Source organism: Neolamprologus multifasciatus, chromosome 7 (assembly GCF_963576455.1).
Source record: "Neolamprologus multifasciatus chromosome 7, fNeoMul1.2, whole genome shotgun sequence".
Taxonomy (NCBI): domain Eukaryota; kingdom Metazoa; phylum Chordata; class Actinopteri; order Cichliformes; family Cichlidae; genus Neolamprologus; species Neolamprologus multifasciatus.
In genome coordinates this window covers 55,214,371-55,231,964 of record NC_140445.1, presented here as the reverse complement: position 1 = coordinate 55,231,964, position 17,594 = coordinate 55,214,371, and the positions used below count along the sequence as shown (strand labels likewise).

The following is a 17,594-nucleotide window of genomic DNA, read 5'->3' as shown; positions in this document are numbered from 1 at the left end:
CAGTTCTGCTGTTGGGGGCGCTGTGTCGCAGGCAGCTGTCCAACGGTGTGTTGTTAAGGTTATGGAGAGCGAATGGTGGGGCCAGCTGGGAGATGTCTGACTAGAAACCTGCATTATTTTTCCGAAACGAACAGCTTTAAAAACCCGTGTTGACGATGGGGCAGTGTGGCATCACATCGTCGAAGACGGTGTTGGTCTTTCTAAACCTGATTTTTTGGGTAAGTTTGGAGGTTTATGTCGGTTTTAAACGTGCGTCACATTTAACCGGCTGTAGCTAGCTGTGTGTTTGTGTGCCGTCAGCTGCTTAGCTTGCTGCGACCTTTGTCTCACTAGTGAGGGGCTAGCTTCAGGAGGCAGCTCAAAAACGTGACTGTTACTGATGAAATATTTAGGTTTCCGCTATGAGCTTATATTAAATGAACCATGTGTCATTACGTTTTATATTAAAAGAACTGTTTGCTATGTTGCTTCCTGAAGTGAAGCTACCTTTTTGTGTATTTGTGTGACATAGCTATTGCTGTGTTATCATAACTTAAGAACTTTAACAGAAGTTTAAGCAGATGCATTATTTCTTTTTATTTTATTTATTGGACATGGCTACAAAGTAAATCTAACTCTCAGCATGTTTCTTTGAAATGTACTGGAGTATAATATTAAGGTCCACTTTATTGTACATGATAGTCTCTGGGGATGAGGACAGTTAGTGTTGATTAACTGTACAGTAGTTATGTAAAACCGATCCTAGCATGTTGTTTTTAAGAATTAGAGTTCTTGCCTGGTGCACTAAGACACATGTGAAACGGCCCTATGGCAAAGGTCTGTGCCACGGTGGCAATACACTTATTGTGCTAATCGCTGCAGCACGGTTGCTTCACAGCGAGAAGGCGTTAGGTTCAAATCCAGGTTGGGGCCTTTATATGCAGAATTAGCATGTTCTCGCCTGTCTCTTTCTCATACAGTCTAAAGGGGTTAGGTTAAGTGTAAATGGTTGTTTGTCTCTCTGTGTTAGCTTTTTGCCCAGTGACTGCTGAGATAGGCCCTTGACTCTGAATTGGGTAAATTGAAACATAATACCTGGATGGATGGATACTATTTATTGTAATGTTTTTTGTTTTTCTTGTCACCCACAGGCCGCTGCTGGCATCCTTTGCTATGTTGGAGCCTATGTCTTCATTACATATGATGATTATGATCACTTCTTTGAAGATGTGTACACTCTTATCCCAGCGGTGATCATCATTGCAGTTGGAGCCCTTCTATTCATCATTGGGCTAATTGGATGCTGCGCTACAGTGAGGGAGAGCTACTGTGGACTTACATCGGTCAGTAAACCAGTTTAAAGAGTGTGCTAAATATTAAAGGTGTAGTTCACGATGCATTATATTGCACCCTGAATGCAAAACACCAAGCATGAATTAACAGGTAGGGTGAGTGTAACTTAAACCAGACCAAAGATAACCTTTTGACAACTGTCCCTTTGTCTTTAATCTTGAAATTCAATCCACAGTTTGTCGTCATTCTCCTGTTGGTTTTCATGACAGAAGTGGCAGTGGTGGTTCTCGGATACATTTACAGAGCAAAGGTGAGGAAGTCAAATACAGCTTGCTACATGTTTGTTTGTTTTTCTGAGCCTTTAGCACAGTAGATCTCTCTGATAACACCCAGACAGTCAACCGCTGAAAATTCTATTAAGTGACTCTGGTGTAAAGTTGATTTGTTCAAGAAGATGTGTCAACAAACGCTTAGGCCTCACCTTTTTTTTTTTTTTAAACTCTTCCCAGGTTGAAAATGAAGTTAATAGTTCTATTATGAAAGTTTATGATGAGTACAACGGCACAAATAGCAACGCCCAGAGCCGTGCCATTGACTATGTTCAGAGACAGGTGAGGATAAAAATCATATTCTCTTTATCAGCTGTCTGTCTCTTTTGTGTGTGGTGTGTTTTGTTTTGTTTTTGATGTGTATTTGCAAGAAATTGACATTACTTTTGATTCTTTATCTTTAGCTTCAGTGTTGTGGGATTCACAATTACTCAGACTGGCAGCACACACGCTGGTATGAAAAATCAAAAAACAACAGCGTACCCATCAGCTGCTGCAAATCTAACATTGGAACCTGTACGGGGTCTCTTACTCATCCTGAAGCTCTCTACCAAGAAGTAAACAAACTCTTATCTCCTCGCAAGTTGTCATGCTGGATACATATTTATTTATTTTTAACATGACAGCTTCTTCTTGTATATTCATCTAAATATGTATATTATATGTTTCTATAGGGTTGTGAAGCACTTGTTGTGAAGAAACTACAGGAGATCATGATGTATGTCATCTGGACTGCGCTGACATTTGCTGCCATGCAGGTATTTAACTCAGGAAGAAGATGGCTTCTTAGGTATACCATCAATAGTTTTGAATATTACAGCTGGTTACTCAGAACTGGGTAGCTATATTTCAAATTACTTTTAGTATGGAGTAGCAGGTGACAGGCTTCAGCTTCACACCACCTACTCCCAAGAAACCAGTTCCTCACTGGTAAAAACTTATTTGCACTTACCATGCTGTAAGTCAAAGGTGTCAATTATAAGGCCCAGGTCAAATCCGGCCCCTAATTTTTAATTAATATATTTTCTGTAATGTGGGCTGCATGTGGCCTATGATGTAAAATGATTTTGGCATACCTTTTCTAAGCGTTAGAAGCAGAAGTGTCAAGCTATTCAAAGGCAACGACCACAGTGCAAGCCAGTGTTCCATGATGAAAGCAACACATATTTTAAAGTCTGGTATAATGCGTGCTGCTATACGTTGCGGGACTTCCCACCTTATAATGTGTGAGTACTTTTAACTGAGTGTTGCATTTCCTTTAGATGCTGGGGATGCTGTGTGCATGTGTCGTGCTGTGCCGGAGAAGCCGGGATCCTGCCTACGAGCTGCTAGTTACAGGGGGCACCTATGCATAAAGAGAAAGCATTTCTCACCATAACATTAATTAAGGATTTATAGGTGAGAGCATGAAATAATCTATTACCACACTAACCTTAACGCACTAACCAAGTTAACTTGTGTGTTTTACCTGTTTTTTTTTTGTTTTTTTTCCCAAAAAGCTGTTGTCCAAATTCTTTATAAAGGTCCTTGAGATTGAAACGTTGGCATTATTTGCTCTGTGGAAGGCATTGTGGTGGGAAAGCCCCGCTTATACCAACTGAAACCCGGTTTGGTTATGTTCAGAGTTTTTATGTGGGTAGTGCAGTTCCCTCTTATTTTTTGCACTATATGTACGGCTAACACATTGTATTTTTTTTTTTTTAATCTGTCATGTACTTGAAAGAAAGAATATAATTTACCTTGTACTTCAACTGCTATTACTACTGCTACTACTATATTACTATGAGAACTACTCCTGCAGCTCACATACGTTTTAAACTTTATTTTTCATCAGCAGTATTCTGTCAAGAAATACTTAAACTGCAGTAGAAGTAAAGGCCACTGCATGTTTTTGTGTGTAAACTGTGTAACTTCACTGGCTTTTACTTATTTGAGCTTTATCTTTTGAATCAGTCCTTTTAGTATTCGGGGTATTTGGAGTGTAATGCATTGACTTTGTCCCTTTCTGTTTGCAGTCTACCAATGGTAGTTTTAGAACATGACTTGCTAAAATGTAGCAGCGGCAAGACTCCAGAATGTAATTGCAGCATATTTAAAATTAAATCGAATGTTTTCCGGTTTCTGTTTGTTCTTGTTGCTATCAAAGAGTCAAAGGTCAGAAGACACTGGTGTCAAAAGAAATTACGATTTTAGACTCATATGATTTCTGGTAAATATCTCTGCTTTATTTACCTGAGAAAAACTTGGCAGCAACGCCCACTCCTGCATAATCAGAAACCAGAGAGCAAAGAGTTGTTAGCCACATAATCTAAGAATAGACTGTTCTAATAAAACAAAGAAATAGTATTTACTGCAATGCAAAAGCTAACGGTGTTTTTAAAAAACAAAACAAAAAAAACAATAGAAGGTTTGTCTTTTCAGTTCAATTTAATAAATATAAATAAACACGTTACATGCATTTGTTGTGTTCAGACTACAATTATCTGCACATTGAAAATATACAAAGGCCTTTTTTTTTTACATTTTGTATAGTATGCATTACTTCCACAGGCTTTTATATTGCTGCCACTAGGGGCTGTAAAGAGAAATGAGTCTCACAAGTTTCACAAATGTGTATGATGTGACCACCCTCTGCGTCTCCTCCTTCACTACATCCATTACATCTTCTCCTAAGTTTGTCTCTAAACTGCTCTGAACTGTCCTACTGATGGTCTCATTTTTAATCTTTCCCTTTTTGACCTCAAAAGCATAAATTAAAAGTTTAAATACAATGTACAATGATTTGTGTGCAATTTAGAAATGTCCAAATTCGTTCTCCAACGCACACACAAACAGAAAACACTTTACCCACAAATCACAAATCTGATAATGTTTGCACTTCACTCTTTCAGCCCCAAACACATGCTGCATTCGAGTGCGAGTGGGACATCTGGGCTTCCTACATGACTTCAAATAACCTTTTTTTTTCTAAATAAACAAAATACAATCATCACCTCTCGACTAGAACACATACGATTATCTATTACAGATACTACTCAGCAGCCTATGAAGATTAATAAATGGTCACGGTTATTCGTCTAAACTAAGATTAATGTAAGCCTAATGAGTGATCCTGAACTGTCAGCATTTTGACATCTGCAGATGTCAATTAGCTCCTAGCATTAATTTTTTATTCACAAGCCATTTTGATTTTGTTTTCATTAGTCATAAGTATTTGAAGTGAGAACTTTAATAATAGTATGTCATAGTTTATTATGAATAAACTATTCATAATAAACTTACAAAAACACATGAACTTTAAATAAGACACTAATAAGACATATCTATAAGTGTAATTAAAAAATAAGCAGTCAAGTATAGACTGTTATTCCTGAACAGCTGAATTTGTTGAAAATAAATTGCACTATTGCTCACATTCAATCAATTTTAGGATTATGTGTTTAGTTTATTAGTCCTAAAATCTTTCATCTTTAGTGTCTTTCGCTTTACTTTTGAGGCTCTTAACTAACCGGTACACTTCCGTTTTAAAATGGAGAGAAATCAGCAAGATGTGTGGGTATTTGGCTAAGATGAGTAAAATATGACTATCATTGTTGACCCCATGTGCAAGGTGGTTTAAAATAGGTCATTAACAGTCATGCATGAGTCTAAGATTAATTAAAAAGTTTGATTTCACTGTGGCTTATGCAGAACACTGGGGAATAATGTTTTGTGGAGGCTTGATGCATTGTACCACTGTCAACTACTAACCATGAAAGTTAGTTTCCCTTTCATGGTTCTGATTCCTCAAGTCTGTTAAAAACATACACAAACTGTCATAGAAAGGATTTTTTAAAATCTGCAGGTAAAAAAAAACACTACTCTTTGTGTTTACTTAAAATATAGGGGGACGTCGCTTCTCCCTTCACAGGTTCCACTGAAGTACACTGGGGTGAGACTGCAATACACACCACTGGATATTTGCTATCTTGATTTTGTATGTGGTCAAGAATAGCTTTAGCTGAGGCTCTGTCACAGCATCTTCAGCTTTCACAGGATGTTGAAAGCGGTGCTGTTGAAATTGTTCACACTGGGCCCTTTACCAGCAACCCTCTAAATTGTGCGTGTTAAAATGTCGCAGTGCGCTGGCTTCCTGCACATTTTGCAAACATTTCTTCCAGCTATAACTTTGAACTCTTAGTACCAGTAGCAGATATTGGGTCAGGGATATCTGCACAAAGAAATACAATAATTTTTTTTACCTCTGTTTCCCCCCTTTTTTGCTTTTAAAGCAGATGTCTTTGTGACTTGTCTGTTTTATTTTGCTTCACTTGTAAACTACTTTATAGGTTTAACTATTAGTCTATATTAGCTTATAGGTTTTACTACTTTAGCATATACTATGCATCAGTCTGTATAGCATTTGTAATTGGTTTGTGTTCCAGTCGAGGGCTAACAAGCTATTCTGTTCATTTAGAAAATACACGTGATTTATTTGAATTAGGATAGGAATAAGCAGAAAAGAGATGTCCCAGTTTTTTTCTAGCATTTAAAAACAACATGCATTTATGGATCTGTGCACTGCTGAAAGAAACGAGAAGTATCTCATACCCCAATTGCACACCTGACATGATCCGTCCTTATCAGATTACGGTCATTTAATTGACACCTGTAAGCAGAGGAAGCTTTTTGAAAGTGTAAATGATCAGATCTGTAAAGTCAAGCTTTAAAATTTGTGCATGCATGATCACCATTTATTCAAGAATAATAAACTAATATAAAATATTTTTAAATGTGTTCAAATGGCTTTGTATTTGGGTGTAGAGCACACATTTGTGCATTCTTAAAATTTTCCACCAGCTGTAGCACACATTTATATATCCTAGTTTGTACTTGTAGATTGTAATCATGCACATCTGTGACACCTTTGAGACTGATTTCTCTCCATAACAGGGTATCAAAATTCTAAATCCTACAAGTGCTTCAGTGATACTTACAACAGAAAGGTAATGGCGGATAAGATGAAGCTCTGGGGTTATTCTATTCCATAGTCTTTACAACATGTACACAGAAATGTAGCAGTTACGCAGTCCTACATACGGCTGTTAGACTCATTCTTTAGCAAGATACGAGCCTGGAACCAGTCCAGAAATACCATTTCTTTTCACTGTCCACCAGCCATCTTCACCTTGTTCCAAGACAATCACAATATCTCCAACAGATAGAGGGAGTTCATCCTCTCCCTAAACAGGTACAGAAACAATCAAAGGGTGATCTTTCAAATCAGTCAAAAGGCTTAGAACTAGAATGCAAGGATTTGCAAATAATGTTACTCTAAAACCTATTTTACTATGTTAGAGCCATGAAAGTGTCTTATGTAGAAGTTAAAAATCTGTGCCCAGAACCTGACCTGTGCCACATAGTCGTATATCGCCTTGTATTCATCACTTCCCATTTGGGACGCCTGGAATCCAGGAATGGACGCATATACTCCATCTGATGTTTCTCCTGAAGACACATCACATGTTAAATGGTAAATGGACTCATTCTTATATAGCGCTTTTCTACTCCCCCGGAGTACTCGAAGCGCTCTATACAACATGCCTCATTCACCCATTCACACGAGCACTTCTAAACTCAAGCGCAAACTAAACTACATTCACACTCTGATGAACGCATCGGAGGGCAACTTGGGGTTAGTATCCAAAGATATTTGGCATGCAGACTGGGGAAGCCAAGGATCGAACCACCAACCTTCCGATCAATAGCTGATCTGCTCTACCACCTGAGCCACAGCCACCCCGTTACTGTGTATAGCACACACACTCACAATATTCAGCTCAAAGTACACATCTGATCAGGTCATTTAGTTTTTTGGTGCGGTGTGCAGCAGTATTACCATTCCCTTGGTCTGACCCCACAGCCAGATAACGTCAGCTGAAGTACTCTTTCACCAACTGAACCAGTTAGGCTCTAATTATGGACTTTTTTTTAAAATTCGGAATCAAAACTTGTACTGCGTCAGATTCGCTGCTCTGCTTCCACATTTCCCACTATAACGTCATAAGCACAACCTTGCATTCATTCCCGAGCTTGGAAATCATTTGTATAAAGAAGAACTTAGAGCTGTTCTACACCGTTTGTTACCAAGATTAAAAGACTTGCACATTTGTTTACTTCCAGTAAGAAACTGCAGTGTCATCCCAACACGATGGTACTTTACCTGCAGATTGGGGAACTCCTTCGTTGATGTTTACTTTCGAGCCACTGGAACAGTTCCCCTGCAGAAGATTTGAAAACCTAGAAATTGAGGAAAGTATTCAGTAAGCGATACACAAAAGACATTGCTCAAGAAGTACAAGCTATGTTTATTATTCTCTTGATGTGGTGACAATCGGACCTCTTCATGACTCCAACAAATCCAACACCGCCGTTTCTCTCAGCTGTAGGATTCTTATCGTAGTAATTTTGATATTCAACTGGAGCTGTGGAAAGAAAGAAAAATCTGTTTTTACAGCTCCAGTAGCCTGGTACACCATTCATCTTTCCTGTTTCTGCTGCTAAGCATTCCGTCGCATGCTTTAGAGTTGAAAGATAATATTAAAATGTTCACCTTAGAACATATTCAAATCCAAATCAGGAAGGCAGCAGGTTGAATACCTACCTGGGGGGGGTTGAGCCAGTGCTTTTCATCTCAACAAAGCCGTTGTTGTCTGTGACGATGTCACACATTTGCAGCGACTTCCTCACATTTTCATAGCACTGAAAGAACAGTTTGTCCAGAAAACATTGTAAGCATGCTACCTCTCTGTCCAATTCAGGTGCATGAAAAGCAGCTGCACTCACCTCATCTTCTTTCACACATTGCATTGATAAGTGGTTACAATGCACCCACAAGGCATTTCTAACGACACTGATGCGGTCTTCTTCTTGCTGCTGAAATATCTACAAAAGAGCAGTTTGAGTGGACACTTATGTTGAGGCTAGAAACTGTATTTATATAGTCTTAAAAATAAAGTGTTGCAACTAGCAGCTTCCTGCAGAAGTGGAAGCTTAAGCCTTCGGTGAGCTCAAAGTAGGTAGGTAGGTTTTAGTACCTTGCCCCTGCCACCCCAAAAACAAACAAACAAACAAACATTTTTTTTAGATATATTTGAGCATGGGTTTTCATTTGTATGTAAATGTGTTATGAGTTGACATCTGCAAGTGTTCTTATAGGGTTGTGTGAAGTTGTTGAATGGTTAGTTCAGCTTTGTTGATCTTATCACATAAAGAGAGGTCTTATTGCCCGGAAATGTTCTGGACACATTAGTGACTCACTATGTGTCACTATACTCTGTGAATGGGAAGTATTACACTCGCTCAAAGGCATAGCAGGCCTCAAATACTGACGCTGTATATTCTAGAAAAATATTAAGCCATAGCGCGCCGTTTCAATTTGAGAGAGAAAATGCACATTTTAAAAGCATACCTCGCATGTGTCAGTGTGAGTCGATTCCCACTCTTGACGGATCTTGTCAAGCTGTTCAATGTTTGTCGTGTACTGTTTCTCTAAAGGAAAAATGAGCAAATTGCAAAAACCAAACTAAACATTTTGAGTTTTAATGTTCAGTTTATCCTGAAGATAAAATAAATAGCTGCACTTTGAGCTATTTATCGTGTCTTCAAGTAAAAGAGAAGTTCATATGAGCACCAACCTAAAAAACAAAATCATGTCTTGTGAATCAGTTTCCTACATGCATTTCAAACATCCTACGTAATTTTGCTTATTAGTTGTCCTTACCAGCCTCTTCTGCAGCCTCTCTGCACTGTTTGGATTTGTTGTTCATCTGATAAATAAAAAAGAGCAAAAATATGAGACACAAAAAATTATAATAATGATAATACCACAATTAATATAAACCCACATGTAAACCCACAGCTTATAGTTACTCAAACAATAAAATCAAACAAGAGGATTCAGTTTTAATAAAATGGAAAAATGGAATGGGATGGATGGATGGATATCAACATAAGACCAATTAGGTTTTATGTGAAGCAATAATCGTGAAGCAATGGGGGAACAGTATTAACATAGTAATAGATATAACAGTAACTTGTTAGTGAGATGTATCAGTTTACTTAAAATACAACTTAAAAGTGTCTATTTCTGTTCTTTTTTTTTTCACAGAAAGAGGAACTAATGTGTCAAGTTTTAGACAAATAGGCAGCCAGTTTGGACTTAAGCAACAATAACTTGTTCAGGAAGTCATTCTGACACTTGACATAATCAGCTAATCCTCAGTTAATAAATTATATGTTCTCTAGTAACTCATTAACACTCAATGATCCCAAGTTTTACAAAAAGTACCCAGTTACTGATTTCTTAGTAAATCTTCACCGTTTTTTGTATTTCTCTGTGTAAAGTTTTTTCATGCTTTCAAGTGGAATATCATAGATATTGTTAGTGACTAAATGCGAGTGCGTAAGACACTCTTATTGTTAGTCAGTCAGATATTTAAACTACTTTGCTCAGAATGATGTAGATTCAGAGTTTAACTCTAGAAAGCTTTTCCTTTTCTTTTATGTTCCTCTGCTGAAGTTTTTCTAAGCTCGCCCTAAATTTAAAAACGTGTACATGCAAGCTTGGCTTGATGCTTGATGCCAATACTAATGCTTGGAATCATTGACAACTCTGACAAGAATAAAACTTGAAACTATTAACCCACATGCACCAGTGAGTCTGAAAAAAATGTTTCCTGCAGTTCTACCGTTGAAATGATTATTCATTAAAAAGTTATAAACAGAGTCAACTCAAGCTTATTTAGCAATGTAAAAATCATATTAAATGACTTTGCTCAGACTGAAACGGGTGAACTGGAACAAAAACAACAGTTTGGTCAAATAATCACACAGTAGAGCAAACCTACCTTTTCAATCTGTTTGGGAGTGGCTGTGGGGGCGGTGCCCAGCTTCTCAGCCGTTAGCTCTGCCTCATCTGCCTCTTTGCAGCGCTGCTCATAGGATCTTTTGGACTGGAAGAGAAATCAAACCGAAACCATGTGAAACTACAAAACCCATGCACTGCTCATCAAAACCTTGCTTTATGAGGCCTTGACAGGAAAGGGAGTGGGAGGTGGAGGGAAGAGACAGTTGGAGGGGGGTTTAGTCAAAAAAAAAAGAAAGAAAAAAAAAGAGATGTCAAGCATTTGCACCCGGAGAAACAAAATAGTTCACTCACTTCCTTCCTCTCAGCAGAGAACAGGCATCTTTGTTTATCTACAGTGGTAACACCAGTGTGCAAAATCTGCCCCCTTTTTTACATGCTGTATTGACTTCTTAAACAATTTGCCTTTTAAAACATGCACAACAATGCTTTAGGGTTACAGTGAGGCTCAAGGCCCGACAGGCCTTACAGAGAAACGTCAATGACATTGTTCCTTCTATTTAAAGCCTTTTATGTAATGAATAATAAATGTCCTCACTCAAGCTCAAACCATTATGTGTCTGAAAGTAAAAACAATAACTACCACAAACCTGTGGTCTGTCATCATGATAGCAAGAGCTGAGCTCACCTCTAATGTTTTCTTGTAGAGGGAGACTTTTGTCTTCTGGACCTTCTCCATGATGACTTCATACTAAGAATTGAGAACAAAAGTCATTGCTGTTACCAGGAAATCACACAGAGAAGCAACCAAATAAATAAATAAAAATATCCTGTTTATGCAAACAAGATGAGCATTCAAATGGGCACCTTTTTCCGCTGTTCTTTCTGTCGCTCTCTAAACTGCTCCACTCTCTTCACCTCCTCCTTTAGGAGCCCAGACAACTGAATGTGCAAATTTCCGATGTTTTCAATTTCTGAAAAGGGACAAGACATGGGGCTAAGAACATGAAGGATGGACCGGGTAACAACGGCTTTGGTAAAATAATGTGATATCTTCTGCTTACGTGTTTTCATTTCATCAAAAGATGCTCTCAAAGTGCTGTGAAAATAAAACATAGGTCATTTATTTAAAAAAAAAAAAAAAAGCACCGACTTTTTCTTATAACACAGAATTATTGCTTAGATGCAGTAAGTGTAGTGATAAGCAATTTCTCCCTGATACCTACCAGATTTCATACATGCCCCCGGCTTTGCGGGCAATGGTGATAAGCTCTTTTCCATATTTCTCCTCTGCTGTTGCTCTGCATTGACATTTGGGAATAAATGCAGCCATATGTTAATGCAATAACTTTCAAATGTACAAATCTAGCCAAAATCATAGAGCCCACCTCATTTTCAAGAGCTCCTCCACTTCTTTGCACGTCCGCCGACCATCATTAAGCCTCTGAAGAATCGTCTCATAACCAACATTGCTGATGAAGTCTGATCCCTGGGTTGATAAAACACCAGCTACGCTCACTAACAAAGTTCTCAGCCATAATAGAAATCACACACCGATATTCAGTTTTGGAATGAAAGTAAAAACGAATCCAAAACCACGCTCATTTGTAAGAAAACTTTACTGTTCCTCCACGTTTAAAAAAAATCAGTGATCACCTTTAGAGAGGAGCCGAGGATTTGAATGACTATCAGTGAGGTTTGCTTAGATATTTTGAGACTGTTTTTTTTTTTTTGCCATGGAGACACACACTGTGCATCTCACCAGCATTTGAATGGAAACTATTATATACTGTTTCACAGCAGGTTCTGAATGGAAAGCAACCGTGTGGGTAGAGTACCAAACATCTCTATTCATGTAAAAAAAAAGAAGTTACATTCATATAAAACACTGAGATAAGGTAGATAGGAATAAGGAAGCACATAACTTTGCGGTATAAAGTTAACCTTCTAAGTTATACAAGTTGATTGCGCTTTCTGACAACCCAGTTCTTGTGGTTTTGCTCGTGTATTTAGCACGGTGGCACATAGATGTTCTAAAATGACCTTGTATCCGCCCGATGAAAAAAGAAGCCCTCAACTGTGCTGAGCCATTTTTTAATTTATTTATTATGAAAAGGTTGAGCTGAGAAAGAATCCTTTACATCGTGTGACACTTCAGTCTAGATAAACTGGACATGATGACCACAATCTAGATATAAAAATGCTTCCACTGGTCATCACTTACTGTAACAATTCAGTGTGTTTTCAAATGAGAAAAAAAAAGCTGAACGATAAAGGAGTGAACTACCTATGGAGAGGCTATGACAAACTAAGTAAATCTCTGGTACATGCTTAGTAGTGTGCAGATACATTATGTAGTTTCAGAAAGTTTGGCTTCACGGTTCAATAAAACCTGTAGCCTACTTTAATCCTGCACATGCAAAGCACCCAGAAGTAAAGAAAAATTAGCAGCATGACAACGACTCACCCAAAAGGCATCTTTAAACTGTAATGTCATCCTGGCCGTATATTAAAAAAATAGTCCCAGCTGTAGAGTGCACTCAACTTTCAGTCACTTTTAACTCCGAGCAGCGTAGCTGGCTGTGGCTTGATACAAGTGAAACAGATCATGACACATTCAGGAAGCGAAGCTTCATGCTGGAGCTCTCACTCACTTACTCATTTGATTTAAATGAGGAAGAGCTGCAACATGTCAGCACTTACCAAAAGCTGAAGTGATAGCGGACACTATTTAAGAAAAAAAAATGTAGCATGGAACCAAAACAAAATCTACTTTGTTTAATGTGAATTGGATTCAGTACTTTTTCATGAAAACTGAAAATTCCACTTTGTGATGCTTCTTGCTCTTTAAGGGTAATACAAGGAATTCCCTACATTATGCAATCCAGTACTTTGCCCAGAAACATGTACTGTTGTGTAAGTCTTCAGCTTTTGTTCACATTTTGTGACATATTGTACACGAGCCGAACAACAGATCAGATATAACACGCAAAGGATCTGTGACTGCTGAGATCACTGGTGTGTGACGTAAATACCACAACCTTTCTATAACAGACAGGGAGGGAAAAAACGACATGAAATCATTTACTGAAACAAATAACAGCTCTACATTAAACCAAAGGAGACTGTTATAATTCATCATGTGTCAGGTGCAGATGTCTGCCGTAGTCTGTTACTTCGCTGTTCATGAATGTTTCTTGATTTTTCAAAACTTCAGCCTCTGAGATCTGTCCATCTCCATCGAGGTCCATTTCCTTGATGAGGTGAAGAGCCTGTTGACGGCAGGAGAGCAAAAATATCAGTGTATATGCTACCAAATCATCTTGGAGAGAAAAGAAGCCTTAACTGCGGATTAATTGAAGAAAATTTTCCAGGACCTCTGGGCAAAGAAGGGTCTAATATACAGGATATTCCATGACCTCATTTCTAGGTATGACGCATGCTTTTAAAAGGTGCGGTTAGACCATCAAAAAAATAGAAAGATAACAAAAAAAACCCCAAAAAGCTAAGAAAATTATCGTAAAATAAACATCCCTTTTCCATTCACTGTACGATCCTTTAACCTGCAAAACGCAGACTTACTTCCACGTAGATGTAGATGATGTTAAACATTTGCACAATATGAGACTGTTATGGTGCTCAAGTTGTTTGCATGGCAACTCTGCTGATGGGAAATTGCCACAGATGCAAGTCACCCTTGCTGCTTGTAGTGTTGCAAACATGTTCATGTCTTAAAAGCCTTACAACATTGAGGAGGAGATGCACGTGCACCTCTTAGGACATGAGGTCACAAACGGTGCGCTGTGAGGCAAGTTTGGGTGTGTCTTAAGGGTTTTCTGATAAACTTCTATTGTTATTATAATTACATATTGGTAATGTTAGTTTACTGTATCAGAAGGTGCACTTTGGTGCACCTGTTCAAACAAACAATGCAAATATGTACTCTCACATGACAGCAGTATTTAAGCAGCATGCATGCATTTAGGCATGTAGACATGGTCAGGACGGTCAGCTAAAGTTTCAGTTTGAATATGACCTGGCTGTCTATGCAGAAATGGGACATTTGTTGGGCTGCATCAAAGTTAAATAGAGGTATGTCTTGGCTTTGTGTGGAACTATTTGAGAGACGCATCACCATTATTATTGCAACATGATCTCATCTGCAGCGCTAAAATAACTCACTGCTATTCAGAGAACATTTCTCTCCCTCACAAGTGTTTACTATTTTTCACCTTAAGTGGTCTGCTGGCCTCCTGAGACCCTGCATCCTCACATGGGGACATTAGATATTGGCTTTTCTGCACCTAATCCTTCATTCTGCTCAATAAAGAATGAAGAATTAGTCAAATGCACAATTTGATTGATTTTATTCTTTCACACTTTAAAATAAACTCATCCCCATATGACATATCTTAAACTGCACATATATTTCTGTTAAAAGATGGAGCTTAACAGATTCACATAATCCCAAATATCCAGGGGAAATTAAAAAAGCAAACACAAGATATCAGATCTCAAGAGGTTAAGGGTTAAATGCTTTGTTAATAATTCATAATCCTTAGTAATTCTTTATTTTGAATTTCAGCTAGAAGCTCAGGAGTTTAAACTTGTTCTTCTTCTAAAATGTCGCGCTTATAATAATTTCACTCTTTATTTTATCCACTATAAGCAGAAAAAAAAGAAAAAGAAAAAAAAGCTGAGCACATGATAGAAGACATTACTTCTTCTCTTGCTGATCCGTAGCTGTTCGGTGCAATCCAGCGGAGCTGCTCCTCTCGATTCAGCTTGCCATCCTTATCTTGATCATACAGCTCTTTAAATCGCACTGTTTCTTCGATCTCCCACTTCGAAGGGGCACCATCTGATTGAAAAAATATACATAGAAAAAAGAGAAATGTTAACACTGCACAGACGAGAAAGAGAACAAAAAGGCTGCATGCTTGGTTTAATCTCCGCAGCCTTACCATCGCCGCGAACGTCTCCAATAAATTCACTCAGGCTGATGAATCCATCTTTATCTGTATCATATTCACTCAAGACATCCTCAATGGCAAAATCCTATTAGAAAAATAAAAGAAACCCCCAATAGAAACTCAAAGAGCACACTTAGTGTGGATGGAAACATGCATTATCATATCAGGTTTTGCACGAGTAGGAGTTAAATGTCTCACAGCCATGTGATCCACTTCAGAAGGGTGGGTGAAGGCGAGAAACTCTATCACATTGAGGCCAGGTGTGCCATCCACATCAGCAAAGTCAAAGCGCCTCCTCTCCTTTCGATGGAGCTGCATGGTGTATGAGCCCTTGTTAGAGTTCTGATTGATATATTAATCTGTGATGTGTAAGAAGAGAGTTAAAGTCTGCTCACATGTCTAAGAGACTCTTGCTCTGGATCCTCCAGAACAACATCGTCATCAAAACTAAAGAGCTGGTCATGAGCCACCGTGTTGTATTCTTCCCATGTTATAGCACCATCCTTATTGGTGTCAAACTCAGGGAAGCGCTCCTCCGCATCATCCAGAGCATATTTTCTGTAGACGTGCTGAATCCAGAGAGTAATCTCCTCTATGGATAAAACAGACAGCCTGAGTGTGATTACTAATCCTCTTTGTTTGTCTGTGCTTTACTGGGAGAAGCACAAATATACCTGCACTTAGCAGATTGTCACCATTTGTATCAATCTTCTTTACAATATCCATCATTTTTATCTTCTGATCTGCTGGGCTGAGTTTCTTTATCTCATCAGTCCTCTGCGTAAAAGAAGCAGGGCAAGAAAGTGAGGAGATGCTGGATGAAGGATAGAAATGGAGCTCTAAAGTGCAAAAAAATGTGAAAAAAGCCACCTCATCTCCCAGCAGTACATTCATGTCGTGTTCAGGGTTGTGCTGCTGTCCGATGTAATGATCATCATGCAGATGTTTATGGGAGCTTTGTCCAAAGTCGAACTGAAGAAGCAGCAGTACCAAAAATGTAGAGGATGTCATCTGTTGAGTTATAACACGCTAGGATTGAAACAACACTGGAACTGAAAACAAGTGCACACTGCAAACAGACTTGACAAAATGCAACTGTGCTATCTGGTGGCCAACAGGTGAAAGATAAAAACAAAAGAGAGATAAGGCTAATGTGAAACACTGTTTCTGAGACGGTAAAAAGGACGGAGTGAAAGGCGAAGGATCACCCAGATAAACTGGAAGTCGTCGAAACGTTATGTATTTATTTTTTCTGTTCAGGTGCTTGAAACACAGAGGGAAAGAGAGAGGATGAATACGACAACCATAGGGAAGTCAAGAAAAATAAAGCAACAACAGCGTTCTTTAAAACAAACAAACAAACAGACATATAAAAGAGACGCGAACAAGCCAAAACACCCTTATATTACTCAAATAATATAGGATAACGTAGGTGTTATTACCATGGGAAGTTCTTCGTACAACTCAAGCCTCCACCGTAGTCTCTACCTAGAGGAACGACGAACATCCGATTAAAAACTTCAAAATAAAACAATTATGCAAACTCCAAAAAAAATTTGTCAATATGCCGCCTCTCAAATGTGTTATGTGCGCTTTATTCAAGGCTAATAGGCTTCAATGGCTACCTCACTAGTTTACACACAGGCACAACATTTACACAATGTTTAGGAAACAAGGAGGAAAAGAAAAAGAAAATGATAAAGAATGGAAAAGAGTACATGTAACACAGAATATACATTTAACCCACATACAAAAAAGTTTAGTAAGATGTTCTTTTAAATCTCTTTTCAATCTCTTTTAAATATGCTCGTTTGTACTTGTTTATGAAGTTGTAGTTTGCAGTCGTTTGTAAGGCTTATGTAGTCATTGCTGTTACCCACTGGATAGCAAGCAAGCCAATTTGATTTAAAAAAAAGAAAAAAAGAAAAAAGAGCTTATATGGAACCAGGTTCCAATGCCTTTTGATATACTTAATATGTATACAGCAAAACAACAACGAAAAAAAAACAAAAAAACACTGCCCCCGCGATTTACTAGTGATTTAATGCTAGTGTAATGTGATGTACTTTTTCCCCCCAGAAGACTTTATTTTGAAGTCAGGTTTTCCACCTCGTGGTCTTCCTTCGGTTTGAAGGTGACTTGACGTACTACCAAATCAACCAAACTTCCTTGAAT

The 17,594-nt window shown here is 38.3% G+C and overlaps 3 protein-coding genes across 5 annotated transcripts; 1 reads left to right on the top strand and 2 right to left on the bottom strand.

The window, feature by feature from the left end:
- The first annotated feature begins 12 nt into the window (after nucleotides 1-12).
- On the top strand, nucleotides 13-6,365 carry tspan3a (tetraspanin 3a). Of its 2 annotated transcripts, XM_085166123.1 has the most exons (8): nucleotides 13-218; nucleotides 1,131-1,322; nucleotides 1,508-1,582; nucleotides 1,782-1,883; nucleotides 2,006-2,158; nucleotides 2,276-2,359; nucleotides 2,864-2,999; nucleotides 5,487-6,365. In XM_085166123.1, the coding sequence occupies exons 1-7, from the start codon at nucleotides 156-158 to the stop codon at nucleotides 2,954-2,956; spliced, it is 762 nt and encodes a 253-aa protein (XP_085022249.1). In that variant the 5' UTR covers nucleotides 13-155; the 3' UTR covers nucleotides 2,957-2,999; nucleotides 5,487-6,365. The 2 variants fall into 2 exon arrangements, with proteins under 2 accessions (XP_085022249.1, XP_085022248.1); XM_085166122.1 differs by lacking the exon at nucleotides 5,487-6,365 and having other exon boundaries at nucleotides 14-218; nucleotides 2,864-3,721.
- pstpip1a (proline-serine-threonine phosphatase interacting protein 1a) lies at nucleotides 1,130-13,027 on the bottom strand. Its single transcript, XM_085166117.1, has 15 exons — nucleotides 12,914-13,027; nucleotides 11,835-11,935; nucleotides 11,673-11,747; nucleotides 11,511-11,545; nucleotides 11,314-11,420; nucleotides 11,135-11,197; nucleotides 10,490-10,594; nucleotides 9,364-9,409; nucleotides 9,052-9,131; nucleotides 8,427-8,525; nucleotides 8,249-8,342; nucleotides 7,981-8,068; nucleotides 7,804-7,880; nucleotides 6,991-7,088; nucleotides 1,130-6,823 (listed from the first exon to the last, which is right to left on the bottom strand). Exons 1-15 carry the CDS (start codon nucleotides 12,941-12,943, stop codon nucleotides 6,692-6,694), a joined length of 1,230 nt encoding a protein of 409 aa, XP_085022243.1. The 5' UTR covers nucleotides 12,944-13,027; the 3' UTR covers nucleotides 1,130-6,691.
- rcn2 (reticulocalbin 2) lies at nucleotides 12,527-16,924 on the bottom strand. 2 transcript variants are annotated; one of them, XM_085166120.1, is made up of 9 exons: nucleotides 16,862-16,924; nucleotides 16,290-16,430; nucleotides 16,094-16,196; nucleotides 15,815-16,011; nucleotides 15,618-15,731; nucleotides 15,411-15,504; nucleotides 15,168-15,307; nucleotides 14,679-14,763; nucleotides 13,608-13,718 (listed from the first exon to the last, which is right to left on the bottom strand). In XM_085166120.1, exons 1-8 carry the CDS (start codon nucleotides 16,862-16,864, stop codon nucleotides 14,716-14,718), a joined length of 840 nt encoding a protein of 279 aa, XP_085022246.1. In that variant the 5' UTR covers nucleotides 16,865-16,924; the 3' UTR covers nucleotides 13,608-13,718; nucleotides 14,679-14,715. The 2 variants fall into 2 exon arrangements, with proteins under 2 accessions (XP_085022245.1, XP_085022246.1); XM_085166119.1 differs by lacking the exon at nucleotides 14,679-14,763 and having other exon boundaries at nucleotides 12,527-13,718.
- Nucleotides 16,925-17,594: the final 670 nt, after the last annotated feature.

Bases quoted from the DNA above. Each gene is read 5' to 3' on its own strand.
- tspan3a (XM_085166123.1), top strand. From the start codon at position 156: ATGGGGCAGTGTGGCATCACATCGTCGAAGACGGTGTTGGTCTTTCTA. The intron at 2,159-2,275 runs GTAAACAAACTC...ATGTTTCTATAG, and splicing joins CTGAAGCTCTCTACCAAGAA to GGTTGTGAAGCACTTGTTGT. The intron at 2,360-2,863 runs GTATTTAACTCA...CATTTCCTTTAG, and splicing joins TGACATTTGCTGCCATGCAG to ATGCTGGGGATGCTGTGTGC.
- rcn2 (XM_085166119.1), bottom strand. The intron at 15,732-15,814 runs GTGAGCAGACTT...TACACCATGCAG, and splicing joins AGCAAGAGTCTCTTAGACAT to CTCCATCGAAAGGAGAGGAG. The intron at 15,505-15,617 runs GTGAGACATTTA...TTTTTCTAATAG, and splicing joins CTGAAGTGGATCACATGGCT to GATTTTGCCATTGAGGATGT.
- pstpip1a (XM_085166117.1), bottom strand. From the start codon at position 12,943: ATGACATTACAGTTTAAAGATGCCTTTTGG. The intron at 9,410-10,489 runs GTAGGTTTGCTC...TTTATTTATCAG, and splicing joins CTCCCAAACAGATTGAAAAG to ATGAACAACAAATCCAAACA. The intron at 8,526-9,051 runs GTATGCTTTTAA...GCTCTTTTGTAG, and splicing joins CTCACACTGACACATGCGAG to ATATTTCAGCAGCAAGAAGA.